The sequence below is a fragment of the Mizuhopecten yessoensis genome, unplaced genomic scaffold, assembly GCF_002113885.1.
Source record: "Mizuhopecten yessoensis strain PY_sf001 unplaced genomic scaffold, ASM211388v2 scaffold4121, whole genome shotgun sequence".
NCBI lineage: Eukaryota > Metazoa > Mollusca > Bivalvia > Pectinida > Pectinidae > Mizuhopecten > Mizuhopecten yessoensis.
Genome location: NW_018405386.1, coordinates 2,197,515 through 2,221,003, shown reverse-complemented (window position 1 = coordinate 2,221,003; position 23,489 = coordinate 2,197,515). Strand labels below are relative to the sequence as shown.

The window sequence follows — 23,489 nt, the reverse complement described above, 5'->3', positions numbered from 1 at the left end:
AAACAATTACACGTACGTTATTTAGTTTGGGTTGTTTATTATTTTTCGACAAATTGATTAAATATTTTTTAGAATTTGAGACTAAACAAATGAACTACCCTCTAGACGTATCCATATGTATTGTTGATGTCGAAGAACCATTGTTCAAGACTATTCCCGTAGCTTCACCCTGAAATAATATTTGGGGAAAATATAGAAATTAAAACAAAAGATAAGTGAGAAACCAGCAACATCAAATATACTTTTAATCTTATGAATTCATAAAAAGGTATGTGTTTTTACGTCGTGTAGATTTAGTGATTAGATGTTAAATGTAATGTACTGTTGAGTTCCAAACGTATGCCATTAGAAGTTTAATTCCATTTCAAAATGAATTATCAATATTCACGAAAAAATCGGGGGACAAATCATCATTCCAAATTATTTTGTTGGTGCTGACGGGGAAAATGTTGCCTATAAGTACATCTGCATCCGCCGCTGTGCAAATAACACTTGAGCGCTGTATAGGTAAATACAGGTCAGAGTTAGGGGCAGAGACCGACACGCTTCCGCGAGCAAGTACATCTAAATCTAAGTCCGTTATTTGTCTGCTATGAACTGCGTTTTAGGAGCGTGTTTAACAAAACGGTCTGTATGCGTTTGCGTTGCGTTTGCGTTCCGTTTGCGTTGAGTTTCCGTTGCGTTTCCGTTGCGTTTGCGTTGCGTTTCCGTTGCGTTTGCGTTGCGTTTGCGTTGCGTTTGCGTTTATTACCAAATGTGCAATCTCCTGTGTGTGTATTACGTTCATCTATAAAGAGATATCAAACGCGAGGAGTTAAGATACAAGTGATCATAATAATTTGTGGGCGTATCATCCGCGCAGTAAACCCGTCAAATCTCCAGTGTATAAACATAATATCTGATAGGTTGCTTAGAGGACATGTAGAAGGATATTCCTTTTTTATCTACATTCTCTTTCCGACTATGTTTCCCCAGGCACCCTTCCTCATAGGACCCTGGTTGCTGCAAGGACGTTAAAACCCAAACAAACAAACAAATTTGCTCGATCAATGCGTTTCTTTAACACCCTTAACAGCTTCGAGGAAATAATATACATGTTGTATCCGTTCACATGTCATCGTAAAAGGTGTATAATGTCAGGCTCAAACCAAACCCATGTGTAAACTTTGCGTCTACTGCTAAGAGGGCATTCAAGGAAAAGAACTGAATCGATATTGGTCCGATTGCAGCACTTTGGAATCCTATTTTCTCCTACTACGTTCTTCTCGGCAGTGTCTTCTTGTGTACCCATCCTAAGATGGCCTTAACTGGCCCAAACAACCAAACCATTTCCTCCTAATGCGATACGTTTCTTTACAATAACATTGAACACCATGGAAGACATTGTGCCCCCTCAGTTGATCAACGAACTACTTCTTAATACAAAAGTTTGCTGCTAATGGAAATAGCTGATTGTACAGAAGCCTCTATGTAAGTTGCCTCATATCATCTAAAGGCCAGACACAATAGATGGTTACTGTCGCCCATATACTATCTATTTTACGGCCATAGTAAGTCTCTGACTATCGCTCTCGATACTTATCAATATTTTAATCCCAACAACCGTTTCGTTTCCTTGCGCCTTGCTTTGCATCAAGTTTTGAAGGACGTACAGATATGGGTTCTATCCCTAAGATAGGCAGGACGTAACAATGTCCTTGAAATAATAGTTGCTACTCACTGCTTAGCAGTCAGCATTTAGGGTAACCGTAACAACTGGCAAGCCCACTTCCAGTATAATGTGACCGGGTGCTGGTTACTTTCGGCATGGTATTGAAGTAAGATTTTACTCTAAAAGTAGGCTTCAGATCGCGCTATAGCAAGGGGGCAAATACACCAACATACCATACCGCCTCCATCACCTTCATTGACAGTAGAACGCTAAACCAAATCATTCTGATACATCCACAGGTTATTTATTTGTCGTATTTGTAGATATGATACATTCTAGGTTCTTCATCGTGCTCTTTAACTGTTGTTTTAGGACCTTGTGATTTAATAACTGGGCCTTTAACATGCCTAATAACAGATCACCAATGGTGTTTTTTCCTAGACTATATGAAATATTTTAACAAAACAATTATCATACCACTTTTGGTGCTTCAAAAATCGTCGCTTTAGAAGCATGTCGGAAACCCAATGCGTATCAACGAAGTTCATGGTTCGCATAAAACGTCTTCCATTATCCCACAGCGACTGGTAATTTGTTGGACTGTTTGCTAGTCTGCAAAAGGGATTTAGCTTTTGTCGCCGACATGCAATGTCAATTGTTTAACAAAATAATTATCATGCCACTTTTGGTGCTGCAAAAAACGTCGCTTTAGAAGCATGTCGGAAACCATACCGCGTATCAACGAAGTACATGGTTCGCATAAAACGTTTACCATTATCCCACAGCGACTGGTAATTTATTGGACTGTTTGCTAGTCTGCAAAAGTGTTTTAGCATTTGTCGCCGACATGCAATTCCAATTGTATTAGACTAGTTATTTCTTTCGAATGCCCAACATCATATCGTAACAATCTTTGCTGATACTAAATCGCTGACCTACCGCTGTCACGCATGTACACACCTTGTTCAGTAGACGCGTCTCCTACGGCTCAGTGATATAGCGCCGCACCAGGAAAAATATCGACGTCAGAGAATACTAGTAGCAACGATAATGTAAATGGTTACAGAACATTCCAATTTCAATAACACTCAGTTAAGTTATAATCAGAATATCAACTTGCCTCTCTCCAAGATGTCTAGTAACAATCGTAATGCCAATGATTAAATCGGAAGTACGGCTAGAACACACCACATTGGTAAGGGAATCAAATGACCTCATTCAGACATGTTCTGGGAAAGGCTTGCTGTATCCAGAATCGGGGATATTTTTGCGTAAAATGCGTTACATATTAAAACGAAGAAACCACATTTTTGCACGTATTTGTCCAAATCAACAAACTCGGTCATAACAATTGACAAAATAGTTCGTCATAGGTTTGACAATGTTTTATTTTCATTTTGTTAAAATGTAAGCGTATGTATAAGGTAGGTATGGCCTATGCGTAATCGCGAAAGAACTTACTTTCTGCATCACATGTATTTGTCCCTAATTAATCCACATTAGGTTTAATTAAAAAAATAACTTTCATTTTTGTGTTTTTCAATATCTAACAAACTACAATGCTACCGCAGCTATCATGTGTTTTATATGCCCCTAAAATTTCCATGAAACTTTCAATTAGTTTCCTCTGAACATATGTTTTGCCGATTCGATTTTTAAATAAAGTTTGGTATGGATGGTTTAAAATCAGAGCAAGGCAGTTTTAATCTCATGACACATTTGCATTTAATGAAGCTTTTGTTAGGTTCGAAAACACCTTTATGGTTGGTAATAGATGTGTTGACATGTTTCAATGAGACTTAGGTAAATGTTGGATCAAAAACGGCAGACGTGCGTTACAATCGTCACAAATCGGAAAACAGCTGCAGTTTCAGGGATCACATACATGTTATAACATTAATAACCAGGCAGTAGGTATATAATAACAATTGGAAACCTTAGTAAAATAGCGTAGATACAGTTAAGGATGTGATAAGTACCGTTTAGCACAATTAAATTAATAATTATACGCAGTTTCGAGATCAACTTCTCATCACTTTGCAATATGATCATTATAAAGTTATTCCTGAAGTATAAATATAAAAACGTGTACATATGTAACTAGTTCGGTTATGTGACGTTTTATAGCGGTTTATGGTTAGTTTTATTTATTCGTCTCTTCGGTTCCAATTTATTCCTGGAAGCTTAGAGGCTTACGTCCTGGTGTTAACTAGTTTGTCTCACATAAGGATATGAACTGCACTGTGGTGATTATCTTAAACTATTATTTTAGTGACGAAGTTGTTAGAACCGGGTGTTTTTTTTCAAAATATTATTCAATATGAAATTATGATAATGCGACATATATTATTTTAATCAAGATTAGTCGTGCAATGAACATAGGAGAAAACAATAATTAAATGTTTATCACTTAACAGCTACGAATAAAAATGCATACATTGTAATTGCATAATGATTCCAGCGATGAAAGCGTAAGGATTACAGTTTTCACTGCTAGATAAATATGACACAGTATTAAAAGTTGGCACCTGATGCAGGCGTAGATGTCAAGTTCCATTAAAAAAGTTCTATTTTTTCCGTTTTTTGTTTGTTTATTTTTCATAGGGGGAGAGGAGGTGTTCATCCTAGTACGTTTGATAAGAGGATAAATATGACATTTTTTTGAAAATAAATCCATAAATTTCGTAATAACATTCATATAAACACTTTACGAATTTACATTGTACTTCATTTGTTTGGCACACTGTATCTATTACTAAATTTGAAAGGTGCATCACGTATGTGTGTGTGTGTGTGTTACGTTTATACTTGATATAATATGGCGTTTGACTTATTGTTACAGTTACCAGTGTTGTTCACAAGTATCTCTGTTGTACGTAGTATACCTAAGTTACCTGACCGTATTCTTAGAATGCGAGAAGAGAGGGAAGGTGCAAATCAGGTGATGACGTCTACAGCACAAACGATACCACGCAAGATGTCTACCAAACGGTACGTTATATCTTATGAGTGGATTCAAACATGGTTTTATTTCAATTTCATAAGCTTTTGTTTGTTTATTGTCTAACCTCCTCGTAACAGCTAAATATAGACGACTAATGTGGGAACCACCCTGTGGACTTGGGGATTTGCTTTTGTGCCATCTACTTGGGGACACAAAAGCGACCAAAAGGTGACAAAAAGTCCACAGTAGTCGCCTCTTACGATACGTACATTGTATAACAGCAGGTGTACTTTATTTTCGATCCTCGGCTTGCAGACAAACGTATGTTTTCATAGTTGACACATTTTAGGATTTTTGCACGTATTTGTCCCTAATTAATCCACATTAAGTGTTTAATAAAAAATAACTTTCAGTTTTGTGTTTTTCAATATCTAACAAACTACAATGCTACCGCAGGTATCATGTGTTTTACATGCCCCTCAAATTACCATGAAACTTTCAATTTGTTTCCTCGGAAATTATATTTTGCCAATTAGATTAGATAAAGTTTGATTTAGATGGTTTAAAATCAGAACAAGGCAGTTTTAATCTCATGACACATTTGCATTTAATGAAGCTTTTGTTAGGTTCGAAAACACCTTTATGGTTGGTAATAGATGTGTTGACATGTTTCAATGAGACTTAGGTACATTTTGGATCAAAAACGGCAGAAGTGCGTTACAATCGTCACAAATCGGAAAACAGCTGCAGTTTCAGGGTTGACAAACATGTTATAACATTAATAACCAGGCAGTAGGTATATAATAACAATCGGAAACCTTAGTAAAATAGCGTAGATAAAGTTAAGGATGTGATAAGTACCGTTTAGCACAATTAAATTAATAGTAATACGCAGTTTCGAGATCAACTTCTCATCACTTCGCAATATGATCATTACAAAGTTATTCCTGAAGTATAAATATGAAAAACGAGTACATATGTAACTAGTTCGGTTATGTGACGTTTTATAGCGGTTTATGGTTAGTTTTATTTATTCGTCTCTTCGGTTCCAATTTATTCCTGGAGGTTTAGAGGCTTACGTCCTGTTGTAAAATAGTTTGTCTCACATAAGGATATGAACTGCCATGTGGTGAGTATCTTAAACTATTATTTTAAAAAATTGTTAGAACCGTTTTTTTTTCCAAAATATTATTCAATATGAAATTATGATAATGCGACAAATATTATTTTAATCAAGATTAGTCGTGCAATGAACATAGGAGATAACAATAACTAAATGTTTATCACTTAACAGCTACGAATAAAAATGCATACATTGTAATTGCATAATGATCATAGCGATGAAATAGTAAGGATTACAGTTTTCACTTCTAGATAAATATGACACAGGAGTGAAAGTTGGCACCTGATGCAGGTGTAGATGTCAAGTTCTATAACAAACTTTCTATTTTCCCCTTTCTAGTTTATTTTTTTAGGGGGAGGGGATGTGTTTATCCTAGTAAGTTTGATAAGAGGATAAATATGACATTTTGCTTTAAATAAATCCATAAATTTCATAATAACATTCATATAAACCCTTTACGGTTTTACATTGTGCTTCAATTTTTTGGCACAGTGTATCTATTACTTAATTTGAAAGGTGCATCACGTATGTGTGTGTGTGTGTGTGTGTGTGTGTGTGTTACGTGCATAATTGATATAATATGGCGTTTGACCAACTGTCACAATTATCAGTGTTGTTCACAAGTATCTTTGTTGTATGTTGTATACCCGCGTTACCCGACTGTATTCTTAGAATGCGAGAGGAGCGAGCTGGACGTCTACACGCAAACGATACCACATAAGATGTCTATCGAACGGTACGTTATATCTTATAAGTGATTCAAACATGGTTTTATTTCAATTTCATAAGCTTTTGTTTGTTTGTTCGTTGTCTAACGTCCTCGTAACAGCTAAATATAAAGACGGATGCATAATGAGACGCAAGCGAAAGGAAAGAGTAGCTAAGAATAGAAATGTGCCAAGACACCGTCGGAAAGAGAATGTAGATAAGAAAGAAAGAAAGTAGAGAGGAAAAAATAGGGAAAAAAGGTGTTGCAATGGGAGCAATAAATCAGTTAACCCTTAACTTTGATTGGGGTTCAACATTAGTCACCTCTTACGACAAGCAGTGATCTGTTCCTTCCCCGAACTTGCAAAGGCATTTAATCAACATTGATCTGTAGAGCTCCTTAAGTGTAACGTGTGGCAATAAGGGGCAGCAGACAGCAGCCTCGGAAGTATGTGAAAAGAATAGGCTTGCTGTATCTCACCGTCTGTCGTAAAAGGCGACTTATGTGGGACCCCTGCAGCATCGGTGGTTTTCTTATGTGTCTCCTGCTTAGGGGACATTGAAGAAACAAAATATAGCTGTTGTCCCCAGTGCAACACTTGGGGTCCATATTGTTTCCTTTCTCTCTTCTCAACATTTTCTTTTCGACATTGTTTCCATAGACACTTGCCTTCGTATAGCTCCAGATATTACGAGGACGTTACACACAAAACAAAGAAAGAGCAGATTAATTTGCCAATTCATTACAAATTTGTGGTTTTCGGTTTTCTTTTGTAAATTTTCGATTTCTGTACAATAATCATATGGTTTTGAACCTATTTCTAACATCAACAGCGTTACTTAATAAAAGAGTTTTTGTGATTTGATTTGATTCTGTTTAATATCCTATTAACAGCTTAGGTCATTTAAGGACGTGCCTCCAACTGTGTTGTGTATGTATGCTGGAGGCGGGTAATGTTGATGTAGTGCATCCTTGTGATAGTGCGGATCTGAGTCTGATGCCAAATAGAGGGAAAAATAAATCCCCAATTCGGCAGGGATCCCTACAGTAGTCGCCTCTTACGATACATGCAGTGGGCAACAGCAGGCTATTCTTTTATTGATCCACATTTGCATGGGTGTTTCCTACGAGGTGAAGATACGCTTCTAAATACATCTGTGCAGATTCGTGGTAAAAGACAGATATGCTGTTTTCCACTACATGTTGATAAGATGCAATGAATGTAGGGGAAGGTAGGATAAAGGTTGATACGCAAATACTGCAGTCATTTTCGAATCTACTGCCGACCTTACAGCGCTATCGGACTGAAATACCATGGCACCTAGCACCATATTGCAACCATTTTATTATAATAATAGTAATAAAAGAATATTTATCGTCGAGAAAGTATTTTAATAAGTAGTCATCAGCTGTTATAGTAATATACAGATGCATCGTAAAAAATAATTCTGTGGTGTGGCTACTCAGAAAAAGGTTTTAGAGTTAATTGAGAAATTTTAATTTTGCAATAGTTATGCCGTTCACACTCCAAAAAACTTAGAAACCAATTTTAACATGAATGGATATGTTGGTAGAATTTGTATCTGATACCTGAATGCTGGTAGTCCATGGATCAAAGTCACAATTCAACATTGTGATGTTATAGCAATTGTCTAAACAATGGAACATTCACTTAATGTCTCGAAAAAAGCTGTATCCGTCTTTAATGACCTTGACCCCTATGTGAAATATTGCAAACAATAAAGAAAACAAGAGTTGAGCTGAAAAACTGGAGTGCCAGGCTGTGTTAAGTCATATGGAGAAGAAACATGCTTGTTATAAGAGATAGCGGCTCAGTACGATCTCCAATTAAAATATCTTTCTTTGGGGTTTACGGAGTCAACATTGCCTCTAAGTATGCGACAGCAGGGTACAATATATCTTCTGTGGTAAAATTGAATAGACAAACGTGAAGACGCTGGATGCTTTTGTCAAACTCGGTAATATGTACTGATATAAGATTGATTGTTTTCCTTTTTATTTACAAAAACCATACAGATTTGTTCTTACAGTGTGAATATAATATATCGTTGCCCAAAGCAACTACTATGTAAACAAGATTATTTTTTATAACTGCATAAAGATATCTAAATAGATAAACATGTATGAAAGAAACTGATCTGGTGTAAGTATTCAATAAACTGTAAAACATTTCAACGCCTTTGATCAGATTTAGGTTTTCAAAACCAAACCATGATAGCAATCGTTTATTATGACGTCACAATCAAAACTATATAAAATTGTCCAAACTTAGTATCGCGTGGCGTAGCATCACGCTAGCCATTCAATGTTGTGTCATGGTATCGTATTTTAATTGTTTGATAAATTAGCCCTCAACAAGATCGCTACCACGATTCATTAAATCGCCAGAAGATCGTGCATTTAAGAATAGTAAAAACAACTCATTTTAATTTATTTTTCAATTAAGAAAACAAGAAGAAAAAACAGGCTATAAATTTGTAATGATATTACAGTCATATTTCACGAAAACGTGTTTGAAGCACGAGTAAAAAATACGAAGAATATTCAACCTAGGAGTAAAATGTAACTTTAATTCATCTGGACACAATGTATGTAATACACTAAGACAATGTCAAGGTCATAGTGACGATCCAATTGTCACACCTCATCAATATTCACATTAAACCCTGCTTTCTGATTGGTGATAGGTTTTGTCACAGTAGAAAAAGATTTTATTTTCACGGTAAAAACATTACAGTTCTCTAGTAAAATGTACTCTACTTGTTGTGGAGACGAATACGAAACAGATGCGCAAGAGAGTGTTTACGTTGTAACCTTCATCCGCCAAAAGCCGCTTTCGTACTGATTGAGTGACGTGCGGCGCATTGTGTTGATGACGCGGGATACTGTGCTAATATGTTCACAGATAAATTTGTTATCGAAATTCCGAATGCTTCCATGGTTTAGCCTTGATTATATCCAATTAGTTTGGAATAAAACCAGGTTTGAGAACAAAGACATTCATACTGGCACTTTTCAGATAGCTTGCTTAAATACGGCAATAAGGATGGAAATTATTTATGTTATATAAATGGTTTTACTTTTTCAGATGTGTTCACATGTACATGAACTATTATGGAACTTTTAACAATGAAGAGAAAATGATGGGGATAATATTGAATAACCGGCTTCGGTAGGAATTTATATATTGCATCATAATATGAAAATGTATGTTGAGCATATTTGTCAAACCACATGAAATTATAATTGAAAATGCATCCGGGTAACCTTATTCAGTACCCTTTAGTCAACGTGACCTAGATCACCAAAGTATACAGGTACTTTTTGTGCGTGATGACATCTGACAGGCGATATCTCTTTCTTGTTTCACAAGCTGATGTAAAAACATTTTTAATTTTGAGCAAGTGGTCCTGTAATGGACGAATAAGCTTTATCGAATTAAGGTTTATGTATATATCGTAACGTTTACGACGGTACGATAGACACAGGTAGTGTGGACGCTTATTCGTCCCCAGACGATTCACACACTGCCCACTTGTTTACATCTCCATAAGACACAGCTGAGGAAGAGTGCCGCATACACCTGTTCTTGTAATTAATAATAATGCACACATGCACCTAATACATGGTCGATGTGGTAGAATCTAACTGAGAATAAGAGAAGTCCTTTTTTGGCAAGTATTGCGATCATCAATCAAGTTAACCTCGTTTTTTGAGTATTTCTTTAATTATGTTTCGTTTGATAAAACATTTTTTTATGGAGAATAGATTAAGTGCAGTTTGCAAACGTGCAGATGAAAATAAATTACCTCGAAAATTTCCCTAACAAGATCAACCATAATTCATTTGAATTTGTAAATGTTTTGGTACGTTATTTTGATAATGACGAATAAAAGGACATGTTGTGTGAAGGAAATATATCCCCAGGTGATAAAGAAACTCCTTTACGTCTAAAGGTTGTAGTAAGTTAAAGAATATCGCCAAACGGCTCGTTAGTGAGCCCAAACCCCGTTATGTTTGGAGAAATCATTGCCAACGCAAGCACGGTGTCATTAGTGGGGGCCTTTTCCTGTGATTAGCTCCTAAGTCGAAACTATTTATGTTCAACACATGTGACAGGAATGTGCCTTGCTTGACCCTTCAGGCTTGTGCAAATACCTTATAATTGTACATCGGCAATGAATTTATTTTAATCTCTGGATGGTATGTCTACAAACAGAAAACGGGAGATAGAAGAAACCCACCGTTTCTGCATGGGCAATACGATCATGTATCCCGATTTAAGAGACCAGTTCTCTTTTCCGGTGCTCTAAAACGATACAAAACGGAGATCAATCACAATTAACACTGCTTTTAATAATGATTGGTATAATTTCAATGTACGTTTTCTTTTAAAATTGCGTGAAGATATATGAAAAAAAGGTTGGGTTAAGAGGTTCATCATTCCCCTGAAGTTCAATGGAAAACAAATCGAAAATCCAAGATCATTCTCATTGGAATTGAAATGAGAATAGATGGTTCGGAGAACCAATGCAATTTCTGGTGTGGATTAGAACCGTCTTCCTGTTAAATGTCACAGGTAATGGGAAACTGTCTTTGCCTCGTTCTTACATTCACGCGATTTTAATGTGTTTCAGTGAATTTGCATTGTCTTGGAGATGCAGTATGCAGTGAGTGTTTATATTATATGTGTACGGCTGTATTGGGTTTCAACACGACAAGCGTTCATTGTTTTCTCTTAAAGATCATGAAAAGTGTGTTTGGTCAATGTGGTAATACATTTAACACACAGGGCATCACACAATAATGTTCCCGACTGGTACACGGCAACAGATATATTTCCTGTCTGGCACACATCAACGACACGACAGACCACAAGGGTAGGTAATGCCTTTTTTTGGCTCTCTGATATATGTTCGTGCACAGAATAAATTACATGTACAATATCCTACAAATTAGCATATCTCTACAGGGTAAATAGAGCAGTACGAAAACCCGTGATCCAGAGTTGTTTTTGTTGTCTTTTTGAGACACCTTTACTGGTTCAGCAAATTCAGTTTGTCCTTAAACACCTATGTTGTAATGGTATCTTATTGACTCCGTGCTGCCATCATTAAACTTTTACGACAAGTAAGAATTACACAAATAGAACAAAAACAAACAATAAAACGTTAGTGTGTATTAATCAGCTGTGTAGACCAAGGAATCGTGGAGTAAGTTCCGGTTTGAAGAGTGGTTATGTTGTTTCATGTTTTTAACAAGAATAAGTGACGTAATAATGAACTCTTCTGAAATATAGAATATGATTAAAATGGATATCTATCAATAACAAGAGGAAATCCAATTTTGTAACACAAAGATCGCAATGTTTAGTTTATTGACAACGCTATCCTGACAACATGCGTCAAATCCGCTAACTGACGCCTGGCGCTGTCAGTATCAATCGCGTGACCCCCTTTGGTACTGTTAGAATATGTCCAGCGATCGATCGGACACAGTGATCGCCCATTAGTTTCTGTACTCGTCACATTATCAGAGGATTTAACCCATATCCATAAATGCATACCACATGCATGTCTCCATCAGTGGTAAATAACGAAAGATATGCAAACGCGAACAGGTTCTGTCTCTACATTCATGTGTCAATTAACGGTAAGCTACTTACGATATACAGCCTACATGACTTTCAACTTCATACGTCATGAAAGGCTGCATTACAAGTAAACGACGTAAGACATAAACATGCCTCCCGTGAACGTTAACTACACATGTCATGAATGACTCTGTGAATGTAGATTAGTTTAATTTTTGTTTAACGTCCCATTAACTGGAGAAAAGGTATGTTGGTGTTAGTGCCGCCATGTGATAGCGCGGATCTGACGCCGACTTTATAGTGCTATCTCACTGAAATACCACGCCAAAGGCACCCAGCACAGCATTCCGCCCAGTAACAATATACTGACAACGTGTTAACCAGTTGTTGACATTACCCTAAATTCTGCGCGTCAAGTAGGGAATAACACCTACCTTTTTAAGAACTTTGGCATGTCCAGGCGTGGAGACCATTGCCTTCCCCACCTGGACGAACGTTTAACATGAAAGCCAAAAATGAAGTATTGCCAAGCAAGGCGCTAAGAAATAGATCCCAAATATTGCAATGGTGTATTATCTTGACGATCCCCGACCTGCATGGGTGGCCTCTGTGAATGTCCATGTTTCTATAAAAGGTAAACATCAAACGGCATAACGCATGCCCGTATGAAAGTTTACCCACATCTATCACGAATTATTAGTCGAAGTGTAAAGGATATATGTCACTTGTATATTTATGAAAGGGAAACTATTTAGAACTTTACTTTAAAGTTCAGTTTTCTATGACGACGGCGTCCATACGTATTGGCCTTAACAATGGAACATGTAATTAGGGGGTAACCCTATTCAAGAAATTTACGGAGGTATATCGTGATTATATTGTCACAAACCTTGTTTTATTGTTTCCGCAGTAATTGCCATTCTAGTTCATTAAGCTACAACCACCAAAATAGAACGATGATTTAAGGTTAAATTTTTTGCTTTTTTCTTCACAAATCTGGGTCCTCTGCCGTGAATTTGTGATGTTAGTAAAATTTAAATTAAGGCAGATTTACACTGACCTTCCAGGGTCAGGCAATTGATCGTGACGTCATTATTAATCAATTTCATGACGAGTCAGTATCATTGACGTCATTAACGATCGCCATCCAGGCTTCATATGGAAATGAGATATTTGCAAAACGAAATTTATATTATGAAGTGACCAATTAAATACCGTGTTACATATCAAATAAAATAATAATATGCGTTGTGCGTTTGTTGCGGTTCGACAAGCGTAAGTTTGCTAATTGACCAATGATTTTTACATGTGTCTGGATATATTTGCAAACAATTTATCACTAAACTTATCGTAACATCTTTTTCATTTGGTGACTTATAGTTCAGCCGAACTCCCACCGATAGTCAGTGTAGTACATGAGACCTTACCTAATTAATGACAGGGAGAAATCAAACCAACAAATCTTCAAAGGTCGGACACCGCTTAAAGTATTACTAGACCATTGATTAACGCAGCGAGCCGACTGATTCTACGGTCAATTCACGACTACACCACAGAATTCTAAGTTCATGTGACGGATAACGATGTCGTAACATTAATTTAATGATACGGATAATGTAATCATCATAGCGTGTATGCCATTCTTCGGATAATGTGAATATCGTGAAATTAAGTCAATGATACGGATATTATCATCATAACATGAAGGTTGTGTCACGGTTGCTATCATCATAGTATGGAATACATAACGCGGATATAATTAGAAACTGTCCGTATAATTTAACCAGGATCAATATTATTCCGTCTCAAGTTATAACATCTACCTTTGAATGTCTATGACAATAATTGTTGAGAAGACGTACACCTGTAAATTAACAAACAAAGAACTGACACATCTAACGACAGCTTTGCTAACCAAACTATGATTATATAAAAACCATTTTTCAAATATAGAATGTTAAATTACATGTACCAACTGGTAACAATCAACACAATATTTCTTGGAAATCTCTTGAGAGTTTAGTCTTGAAATTAACGTTTTTTACTAGATTTTTTATCTCTATTATCAACCCCTCACCACTTATTAGAACACTGATGACAAATAGGAGTATCCTTTAACGCGGGAGAGCTTAAACCGTTAGTTACATGTATGTGCATAGACTCGACAACCTTTGTTTTGTGGTAACTGTGGGAGAACGTCAGGGAATACCAATAAAGTAGGATTCTACGGAAATGACGAAAGCAAATGTCAAGTAGATCTGTTGATGTCAATGAACGTGATGCATATATATCAAACACTATTTTGCTTCAATCGCCCTTTGAGATTGCTTTTACAAAGGGATATGAAAGCGATCAAAAGAAATCTGTAGCATCCGCTGCAACACTTGATCCTTCAGTTTTCTCTTTTCTCATGTCTTTTGTCGTTCCTTTAAGCCTTGTTCGGTAATGCTTGAGTGATGAACGTTTGCCTTAGCGTCTTTGGTACTTACTGATCTGTCTCTGATGGACGTCCATTTTTAAATACATGGCGGTAAGTTATGGTCACCCTGTTGTCTATACATTAAGACCGGGTGCATAGTGCCACGATGCCGTGTTTAGGATACGACCTTCAGAGAGTGGTACCACCACCCACAGACCCATAGACCAACATATGTCGTCATAGACCCACAGACGCCGTCATAGACCCACAGACGCCGTCATAGACCCACAGACGTCGACATAGGCCCACAGACGTCGTCATAGACCCACAGACGCCGTCATAGACCCACAGACGTCGGCATAGACCCACAGACGTCGCCACAGACACACAGACGCCGTCATAGACCCACAGACGTCGGCATAGGCCCACAGACGTCGTCATAGACCAACAGATGTCGTCATATACCCACAGACGCCGTGATAGACCCACAGACGTCGTCATAGACCCACAGACGCCGTCATGGACCTGCAGTCGCCGTCATGGACCCGCAGTCGCCGTCATAGACCCACAGCCGTCGTCATAGACCAACAGACGTCGTCATAGACCAACATACGCCGGCATAGATCCACAGACGCCGTCATAGACATCACATACGTCGTCATAGACCCACAGACGCCGTCATAGACCCACAGACGTCGTCATAGACCAACAGACGTCGTCATAGACCAACATACGCCGTCATAGACCCACAGACGTCGTCATAGACCCAAAGACGCCGTCATAGACCCACATACGCCGTCATAGACCCACAGACGCCGTCATAGACCCACATACGTAGACCCACAGACGTCGTCATAGACCAGCAGACGTCGTCATAGACCCAGAGACGCCGTCATAGACCCACAGACCCACAGACGTCGTCATAGACCAACAGACGCCGTCATAGAAGATGTTCCGGAAAGATGAACATAAACATAACGCACACATGTGATTCCACCTACAAACATACAGCATGCCAAAAAGACTTACACTACGCCATACAGCTGTTTCGACCTGCTAGGACTCGTTGGTGATGCTAGGGGCAAAACAGTTTGAAATCCAAATAGGTCTCAACTACTGATGATTCAGAAGGGAGGGGGGGGGGGGGGGGATAAAACCCCTTTATTTATGAATTTCAAAAATAAACATAGATCCACCTAAAACAAACGTTTGCCTCAAGTGATGAATGACATTTGAGCTTTTCCTTGACCGAGACAAAAAAAGTCTTCAATATCGGTAGTTGCTAACCTCTGTTGACCTTCAGCTTTTAAATGGGTGGCCATAGAGACGAGTTAGTCTGATGTCAGAATAATGTCACTGGGCGGGGTTTCTTGCATTACCGTGTCCATGTACGGCTTCGCGGTATAGTAGCACTTTAGTCCCGTTAAGCTCTATCATCGAGGACATTGTCCTTACATGACATCAGCTGTTGCAAGGACTTAAAACCTCAACAAATTCCTTGACATTCGTAAAAAAGGTTGTTGGCTGTCTATGGATGATATTGGTCAATATGATGCGCGATATTTGTCACGTGTTGAAGTTGACAATTTCTCTCGAGTCATTTAAGAACTTTACCGAACCAATGTTTTCTTCGCCAATACATTCCCTTGTATATTGGAAGCCATGCATATAACATATTTGTCTATTGAAAGCATAATCGCAATATGCGATGTTCGATTGAATATGAAATATTAATGTCCTTTTTGCATGTTGTTACATGTACACTTCTAGCTCGTAAATCAAAACGTAATAATGTTGTTTTCGATTTTTTCATATTTGTGTAATTTATGCAATTTACGTGATCAATTACATCGAATGCTTCAAAGGATTTTTATTGCATAAAACTTGAAAAGTGATTGATGGAAACATTTATAATTGAGTTAAATTGCCTCACTTTTAAAGTAATGATTAATTAAGCAAATTAAGACATAATTAGGAAATTGAACAATTGTATCGAGCAGCTTTGCTGCATTTAGTTTGAATTGTTTTCTGGCATTTTTGCTGCTGTAAGCACGTCATGTGTTACACAATACTTACACGATCTGTGTTTTAGTCCCAGATAATTACCCCACACCACCACCTCCCCCAACATCAGACTCTGTGCTATTTCGGGTTATCTTAGTGATACTTAAATGATGTAACGTTCAAATATATCATGATTTAATTAACGATTTGTTTGATTTGCGTTCAACGTCCCTGCAACAGCTACGGTCCTATAAAGACGAAATCTGCGAATAAAGAATGCCGCTCTAAGGTGCCATCTCACTAAAATATCCTAATTAATTAAGTCCAATTAGCAATTAACAAAGTGAATTAAGTCCTTCTGGGAAAGTGAAGTTAGTATTGGCAATGTTTATTTTAGAGAATGATATAACGTTTTGCATTCCCGGACATGTTTACTTCTTTAACACGTAGACTATAAGTTTTTAATTGAAATATAACCCAAGGCTAACGACTAAATCGATACGATAGAGACTGGTGCGCCTTGTACATTTGCTGTAGTCTAGGATGTGAATATTTGTGATATGTTTTCTATTTGTCGGAAGATATTGCTCTAACTTACGCTTCGATCGTAAATTCTGTTTGCCACAATAACAACTAAGATCTGTCTAAACGTATTTCTCCAACACGCACAAATACCATCTGCAATTATTTAATCGAATGTAGAATACATTACTTCTCAGAACTTCTCTTCTAAACTGTATTTCCTTTTTCATTATCAGTTGGTGAATTATTTATCATTGTGCAGGTTTATGTCAGTGACAAAAACAATTTCAAGACCTGTCTTGTTTTCTTTGATGGCGGGGGTAATACAAACTCCAACTGTTCAACCTAATCAGTCAGTGATTGAGCGTCGGTATGTCTTATGTCAAGTGTTGTAGATTACGATGATATACAAATCTGAAATCATTATAATGTATTTTTAAAGATAAAAATGGATTATCCGCCCGAAAGAAAATCGATGCTAATTATAGTATAGAACACGTGCTCGCGCTACATCTATGCGCCATACATTTATAGACTTCCTCTCGCATTTACAGAACAAGTAAGAAAACACTTTTTTGTCACGACGAGCTAGTGGTTACACCATTGGTCAGTGTTTAGATTGAACAATTAGCCGGTTTAACTCTACAAGCCCAGAGCTCCTTCGAGCTGCCGTCATTCCGATCAATGTCCTCGCTTTAAGCGAACACAGGTGTATACTAGAAGAATATGGATTAAGTCAAGCAATGTTTCGACGGAGATATCGTGTAAGGTATGTAAGAAAGCTACTTTTCGTGAAAAATTACATCACTGTCGTAATGAACGCATCGGAGTAAAATTTATTAGAAGTCTCGCTGATTTCCTGTACTTTTACACATTATTTTATTTCTCTCCTTTATATGTATCTATCTAATTAAATAAGACACAAAAAATGCATTATATAAAGCAATGTCTTTACGATTTGATATGCTTTAATTTAGGCTATCTGTACAATGTTGGCTTACTAAAACCGTGCCCTTTCTTGGTGTTGTATAGTGCGAATGTACTTTAAAATGAAGGGGGTCGTCTCTGGGTTTATCATGCTCCGGCGTATACAGTCAACACTATATGTTAACTACCCCGAGTACTCTCTGTTTTCGGCATTGTCCCCCTTGGCACCTATTTTTACAGGACTTTAGATGTTGCAAAAGCTTCAGAAAAAAATGAAATAAAAAATAAACTAATCCATAAACAAACATCCTTCATGTTCTTAGGGAATATAGATATGTTGCACTCTAATGCATGATCTTATTAGGCGAGTAGGGTGGAAACCTTGGCAGAATAATGAATAATGGGTCTCTTTCTAATAGGGCATTAAAGATATGCATTGCACAACAACTTATTTAGCTTGAGACCTCTTTTTTTTATAAATAAAATCCTGCATACTCTATATGTGAGGGTTGTCGCTAAATGTACCTTTTTCAATCCATCGTAAGAATAATATGGTCGCATGAATTATCATGTAACTTTGTCGTTGGTTATAACATTACGGTGTAGCGCTACTTTATACTACAGTGTAGTAGCCTTGAGGAGCTCTGGTATCATAGGTTGATGTGAGGACGCACAAGAATGACAGTTAATCAAATTAAACACATGTATAACCCAATAGGTGTAGTTTTACAACTAAATGCTAGCTTAACGACAGGTTTATGACCAGTGTATATTTTACTATTATTAATGTGGCACTTATTTTTCTGTAAATTAATTTTATATTGGATATATATGATACACAATAAGTATAACCACGTTGTAATTTGTTTTTCTTTGAAGAAGTGAAATAGTTTCTTAAGTCAGTGGAAATACAATATATCATTAATTTTGTAAGACGAATATGTACATATTGTTTCTGTACCCATATGAGGTTGTGGATGCTTTAAAATGATTAGACAATTTGAAAAGGAGACCAAACAAAAAAGGTTGAAAGTAATCTTAAAATCAGTTTGATAATAAATTTAGCATATTCATAATGTAACATTTCGTTATCGATCAGGCCGTTATCGTTTGTTTAGACATAAATGCAGTGATGATTTTTCTTTATGACTGATTTGATTTATTTTCTAGATATATAATGCTTTCACTATGTAGATTATCAAACATATTCTACTTGATAAATCAGACTTGTCAATAATTTCGAGGAGGCATATGTGTACATATTTGTTAAAAAAATAATTGTTTTCCTCTGATGTTAATCCACACTTACCACTCTTCAGAAGAAAACATCGTAAGGGGAATAACTCTAACTAGATTTTAAAGTAACTTAATAATTGGTACTGACAAAGTAACACATCTTAGAAACCATCCTTTAATAAAGTTATCAAACCTTGCATATTTTTTGTATTTGTTTTTATAAACTTCACTTACCCCAAATACTTTATTTCATACGATTATGTATCTTAAGTTTATTTATGACAGACAAGCTGACACAGAGCAGTTCTCGTATAACAGAAGATTATGCTAGAATTACATATATAACATTTAAAATTGATTTCCGTCTAATTACTCATAATGAGATACAAAATTTAGCTTACCCAATACGCTATAAATTATTCAATAACCTTTTCCGAAATAACAAATACGCATAGAACATTTTTGTTAACATTCCCATAAATAATTAATCAAATATTTTATTCTAGTGATGGTGCGTTCTGCACGGTCACCAGCCATGAAAGTCTAGCTTGTACAGTCACAGGCACAACCGCTATCTCAAAAGTCACGTGGTGCATCACTTTTGACATTCCTATCCTATGAACAATCTATCTATTCTGATAAGGCAGAGATATAAGCATACCACTTATAGGTTTTGATAGCAACAACCGTGTTCTGTACTGAATGCACTAGAAAACGATTACTTATATGTATATACCTGTCTAATATTGCCGAACCCTTTCAGATAATATTATGTTTTATGTATTTTTGTTATAAAGCATATTTGTTTTTATAATGAGGGTAGAAAAACGAAATCATTAATGGATATGCCAAATGTCCCTAACTGACGCGGTACTTTTTGGAAACATTTTAAAAACAAATACTTTGATGCATTTTCCTGTGCTCAAGTATACCACACGAAAATCAATCGCCAAGAGTATACCACATACTTGAGAAAACCGGTAACATTACCACTTGGACAATGAAGAATCTAGGAATTGACCTGCTGTATCCAAGCTTTTCAATGAGGTAGCACTCTAAAGTCGGCATCAGATAAACGTTATACTAAGGAGGCAAATTCACCAACTTACCGCCTCTTACACACGTATATATTTCACAGAGAGGTATTTCTAAAGTAACCATAGCTGTAAAGAGGAAGCTTAACCAAATAAAACTGCAAAGAGGCAATAAGTAACACCAACATGCGGCCTGCAAACCAGACGCATACATACCACATATGAAGTCACGCCATTAGATGACCTTAGCTGTTAAAAGGACGCTAAACCCACGAAGACTTTTTCTGTGACTTATATGATAGAATGTACAGCGATTACAGGAACCAATAATTAACAAAGTATTAAAAGGATCGCTGTATGTCATCGTTATCAAGACTCGCCACGTTTCCTATGGGAGATTAACGTTCAAGAAATGACACGTTGTTTCGACCCATATTCAAAACGTCAATCACAAGTCTATAGACTTCCTGACCATAGTAACACTGCTTAGTGCCACTGGACTCGGAGGAAGATCAAACCTTAACCTCCAGGGATTTCTTTCCCGGAAAAATATCTGGCGGATTCGGTATCCAAAGAGGGACAAAAAAACGAATCGTCAGGGATATTTTCGTGATTGACCTTTATCTTTTTGTATGATGCCTGTGATGTCACTTTAAGATTTTATCTGCGCTTTAACATTTACTGACCTCTTTTGTGTTGATGGGCTGTTAGAAGCCAATAACTAGCTTTACAGAAAAATGCTTGTAAATCCACAATTATATGTCATGCTCATTTAGTTTTGGCGTTTGACAGCCGTGCGATACCATGATCTAAACATTGAAGGTATCCATTCTTTACAACGTGGTTTATATAATTCCTGTTTTTCCTATCGGAAACTTGACCAAAACTATATATATAATGTTACAGCAGAGCTATCTATACCTGCAACACTTTCGGTTCATGTTTGGCAAACATATATCTAGATCTGTCCTTTTCTTAGAAAAGGATATAAGTCAAAAGTTGAATACTGTGTATAAACATATTAAAGTGGTGATAAACAAACATTGTTTTTTGATATCTTGTTCTGCTAAACTTAAATGTAGTGCTGCATGACGCTGTAATTTCAGTCTCGTCAATCACACACACACACACACTCCTTTACTCCAAAATGTAGCATTTACAGGTGACATGAATATTTTGACAATGCAAACCACATAAAAAACCTTCTGTAGAACCGGTTAGGGACTAACAAGCATCAATTTATAAGAAGAGCAAACACCAACGTGCTGGCAAGGAAAGCAGAGTAAACACTATAATTATAAAACTAATTAAGCAACCGGACTAAACTTCTGTCATGCAGTACACATTGGGGATTTCGATAAATTAAGTTCACCAAATAGCTTTGTGTGACATCGTTGCTTTGCCTCTCCAGGAAAAACCCATCACTTGTGATTTGGATACCTGTTTCCTGAACAATGAGTCGTGGAGAATTATCGTTTAGTTTTATCTCAGATTTCCTTACCACTACGATTAGTGTAACCTATATTCTTGAGAATGGAAATTGTATTGGCAGAATCTAGAGAAAAATAATCGATAAATCTGGGCTGTTTGAGATTAACACTTCGATATCAACCATTAGAAGCTTCATATTTTAAATTTTAGAATTTAATTTAATGAAAAGAGTCTTTAAATTCTTTTGGAGATTTGTCAAGTGAGACACTCATTGACGTTTCTTTTTGATAAATATTCAAACAAAGGCATCTTTTGATGAATGTTAGCATCAAGACCCAATTATGAAAGCTGTGATTTAACGAGGTCGCTATATTGTGTGATAAACAGTACTCAGTAATACCTCTCACTGAGCACAGGGTTTGGCTAACGGGAGGTAAATTATTTAAAACCCTTACACTTATCCCAATTACTGCAATACTCGATAAAACCAACACTACTGAAGCACGCGAATGCATGTCAGGCAGTGTTAAGTGGTTTTAGTTATCCTAACTCCTCGCGCGTTGCACCTAAACCAGAAACGTAACTCTATTGCATGCTGTGATCTGTTGGTGTACTTTTAGAAGATTAAAACAGTTTGATCATGTTTCTGTTGTTGATAACCTCTTTTCATAACGGTATGTTGCATATTATTTCTAGTCAAATTGTCTTATAATTACATGATGCCACATCCTCCTTGGAATGGTAAGAACATGATATGTAATCTCTGCTTGCCATGTTTAGGGCAGATTTTGTTGCACGGAATACAATCAATTGATGTCATTTGTATTGATATCCCCAGGCCTGACTTTCAGTTGTCCATCACATTTAAATGTGTAATGATGGATTTCACTTTGATTTTTTTTTTTTTTGTGGTTTTTTTAAGTGCTCCCTATTTATCCAATAATAAAGAAAGTGATTTTTTTTATTATTTTTTTCGGGAAATAATGTAAAATATTGGCAGGCAAAGCGACGTAGGGAAGATGCGAGTATTGAGGGAACTTCTTGTATAATTGGGGATTTGCTTTTGTGCCCTCTATTTTTCTGCTGCACTCATTGCAACATTTTTATCTTTGTTTGTTCTTCCTAATTTCCCTTGTATCCCCTTACGCCTAAGCATTGTCATTCGCTTTTGTCCTATTTAGTGTTAACAAAAGATGGATGTTTATGTTACCTGTACCATGACTGAGGTAAATCAAATAGTCTCGCAACACCTACGTTGTAAGTTCACCTCATTGAGGCAGGGTATGCTTATGCATTTGACTCCTTTCTTGCGATAGCATAGATCTGATGGCAACTTTAGAATGCTATCTCAATGAAATACCATGCCGTCGGCACTCAGCACAGAATTCGATCCGGTCACATTACAATGACATCATGTGAACAAGTTATTGCAATAAACCTTAACTCTGAACGGTAAGCAGGTAATAAGAACTACCATTTTAAAGGACTTTGGTATGTTCCGGCCTGGGTATAGAAGTCATCGCCTACCACACTTGGGCGAACGCTTAACACTAAGGCCAAACGTGAGGTATTTCCAAGCAAGGCAATAGGATACGAAAAGGTTTTCTTGAAGTAGAGAGAGAATATAACGATCCAAATTGTTGAAATGGGACAGTAGATCAATTGTGGTGTCTTCAATATCCCCTTAGCAGAAGATGCAAAAGAAAGGCTCTGATTCAGCAGGGAGCCAACTTTAGTCCTACTTTCCTAGTATCTGCAGAGGATTGAGTGTCGGTAAGGACTAGTAAGCTCAATGTTGGTATACAGTAATGTGGAGGAGTGTCATGCTATCGTGTCCAGATTATGACATTTCAGTGAGATATCACTATAATGTGG

At 36.9% G+C, this 23,489-nt stretch overlaps 1 protein-coding gene across 2 annotated transcripts in view; it reads left to right on the top strand.

Annotated features, from left to right (window-relative positions):
- LOC110448604 (GTP-binding protein Rhes-like) overlaps positions 1-23,489 on the top strand; it is a 74,011-nt gene that overhangs the window by 17,603 nt on the left and 32,919 nt on the right. The window contains exon 1 of one of the 2 annotated variants that reach the window (XM_021494946.1): positions 17,639-17,755. The exons of the other annotated variant lie outside the window; for it this stretch is intronic. Coding sequence (XP_021350621.1) covers positions 17,730-17,755 — 26 coding nt within the window. The 5' untranslated portion in view covers positions 17,639-17,729. Of the gene's footprint in view, positions 1-17,638; positions 17,756-23,489 lie in introns of those variants that run through there. 2 annotated transcript variants of the gene reach the window in all.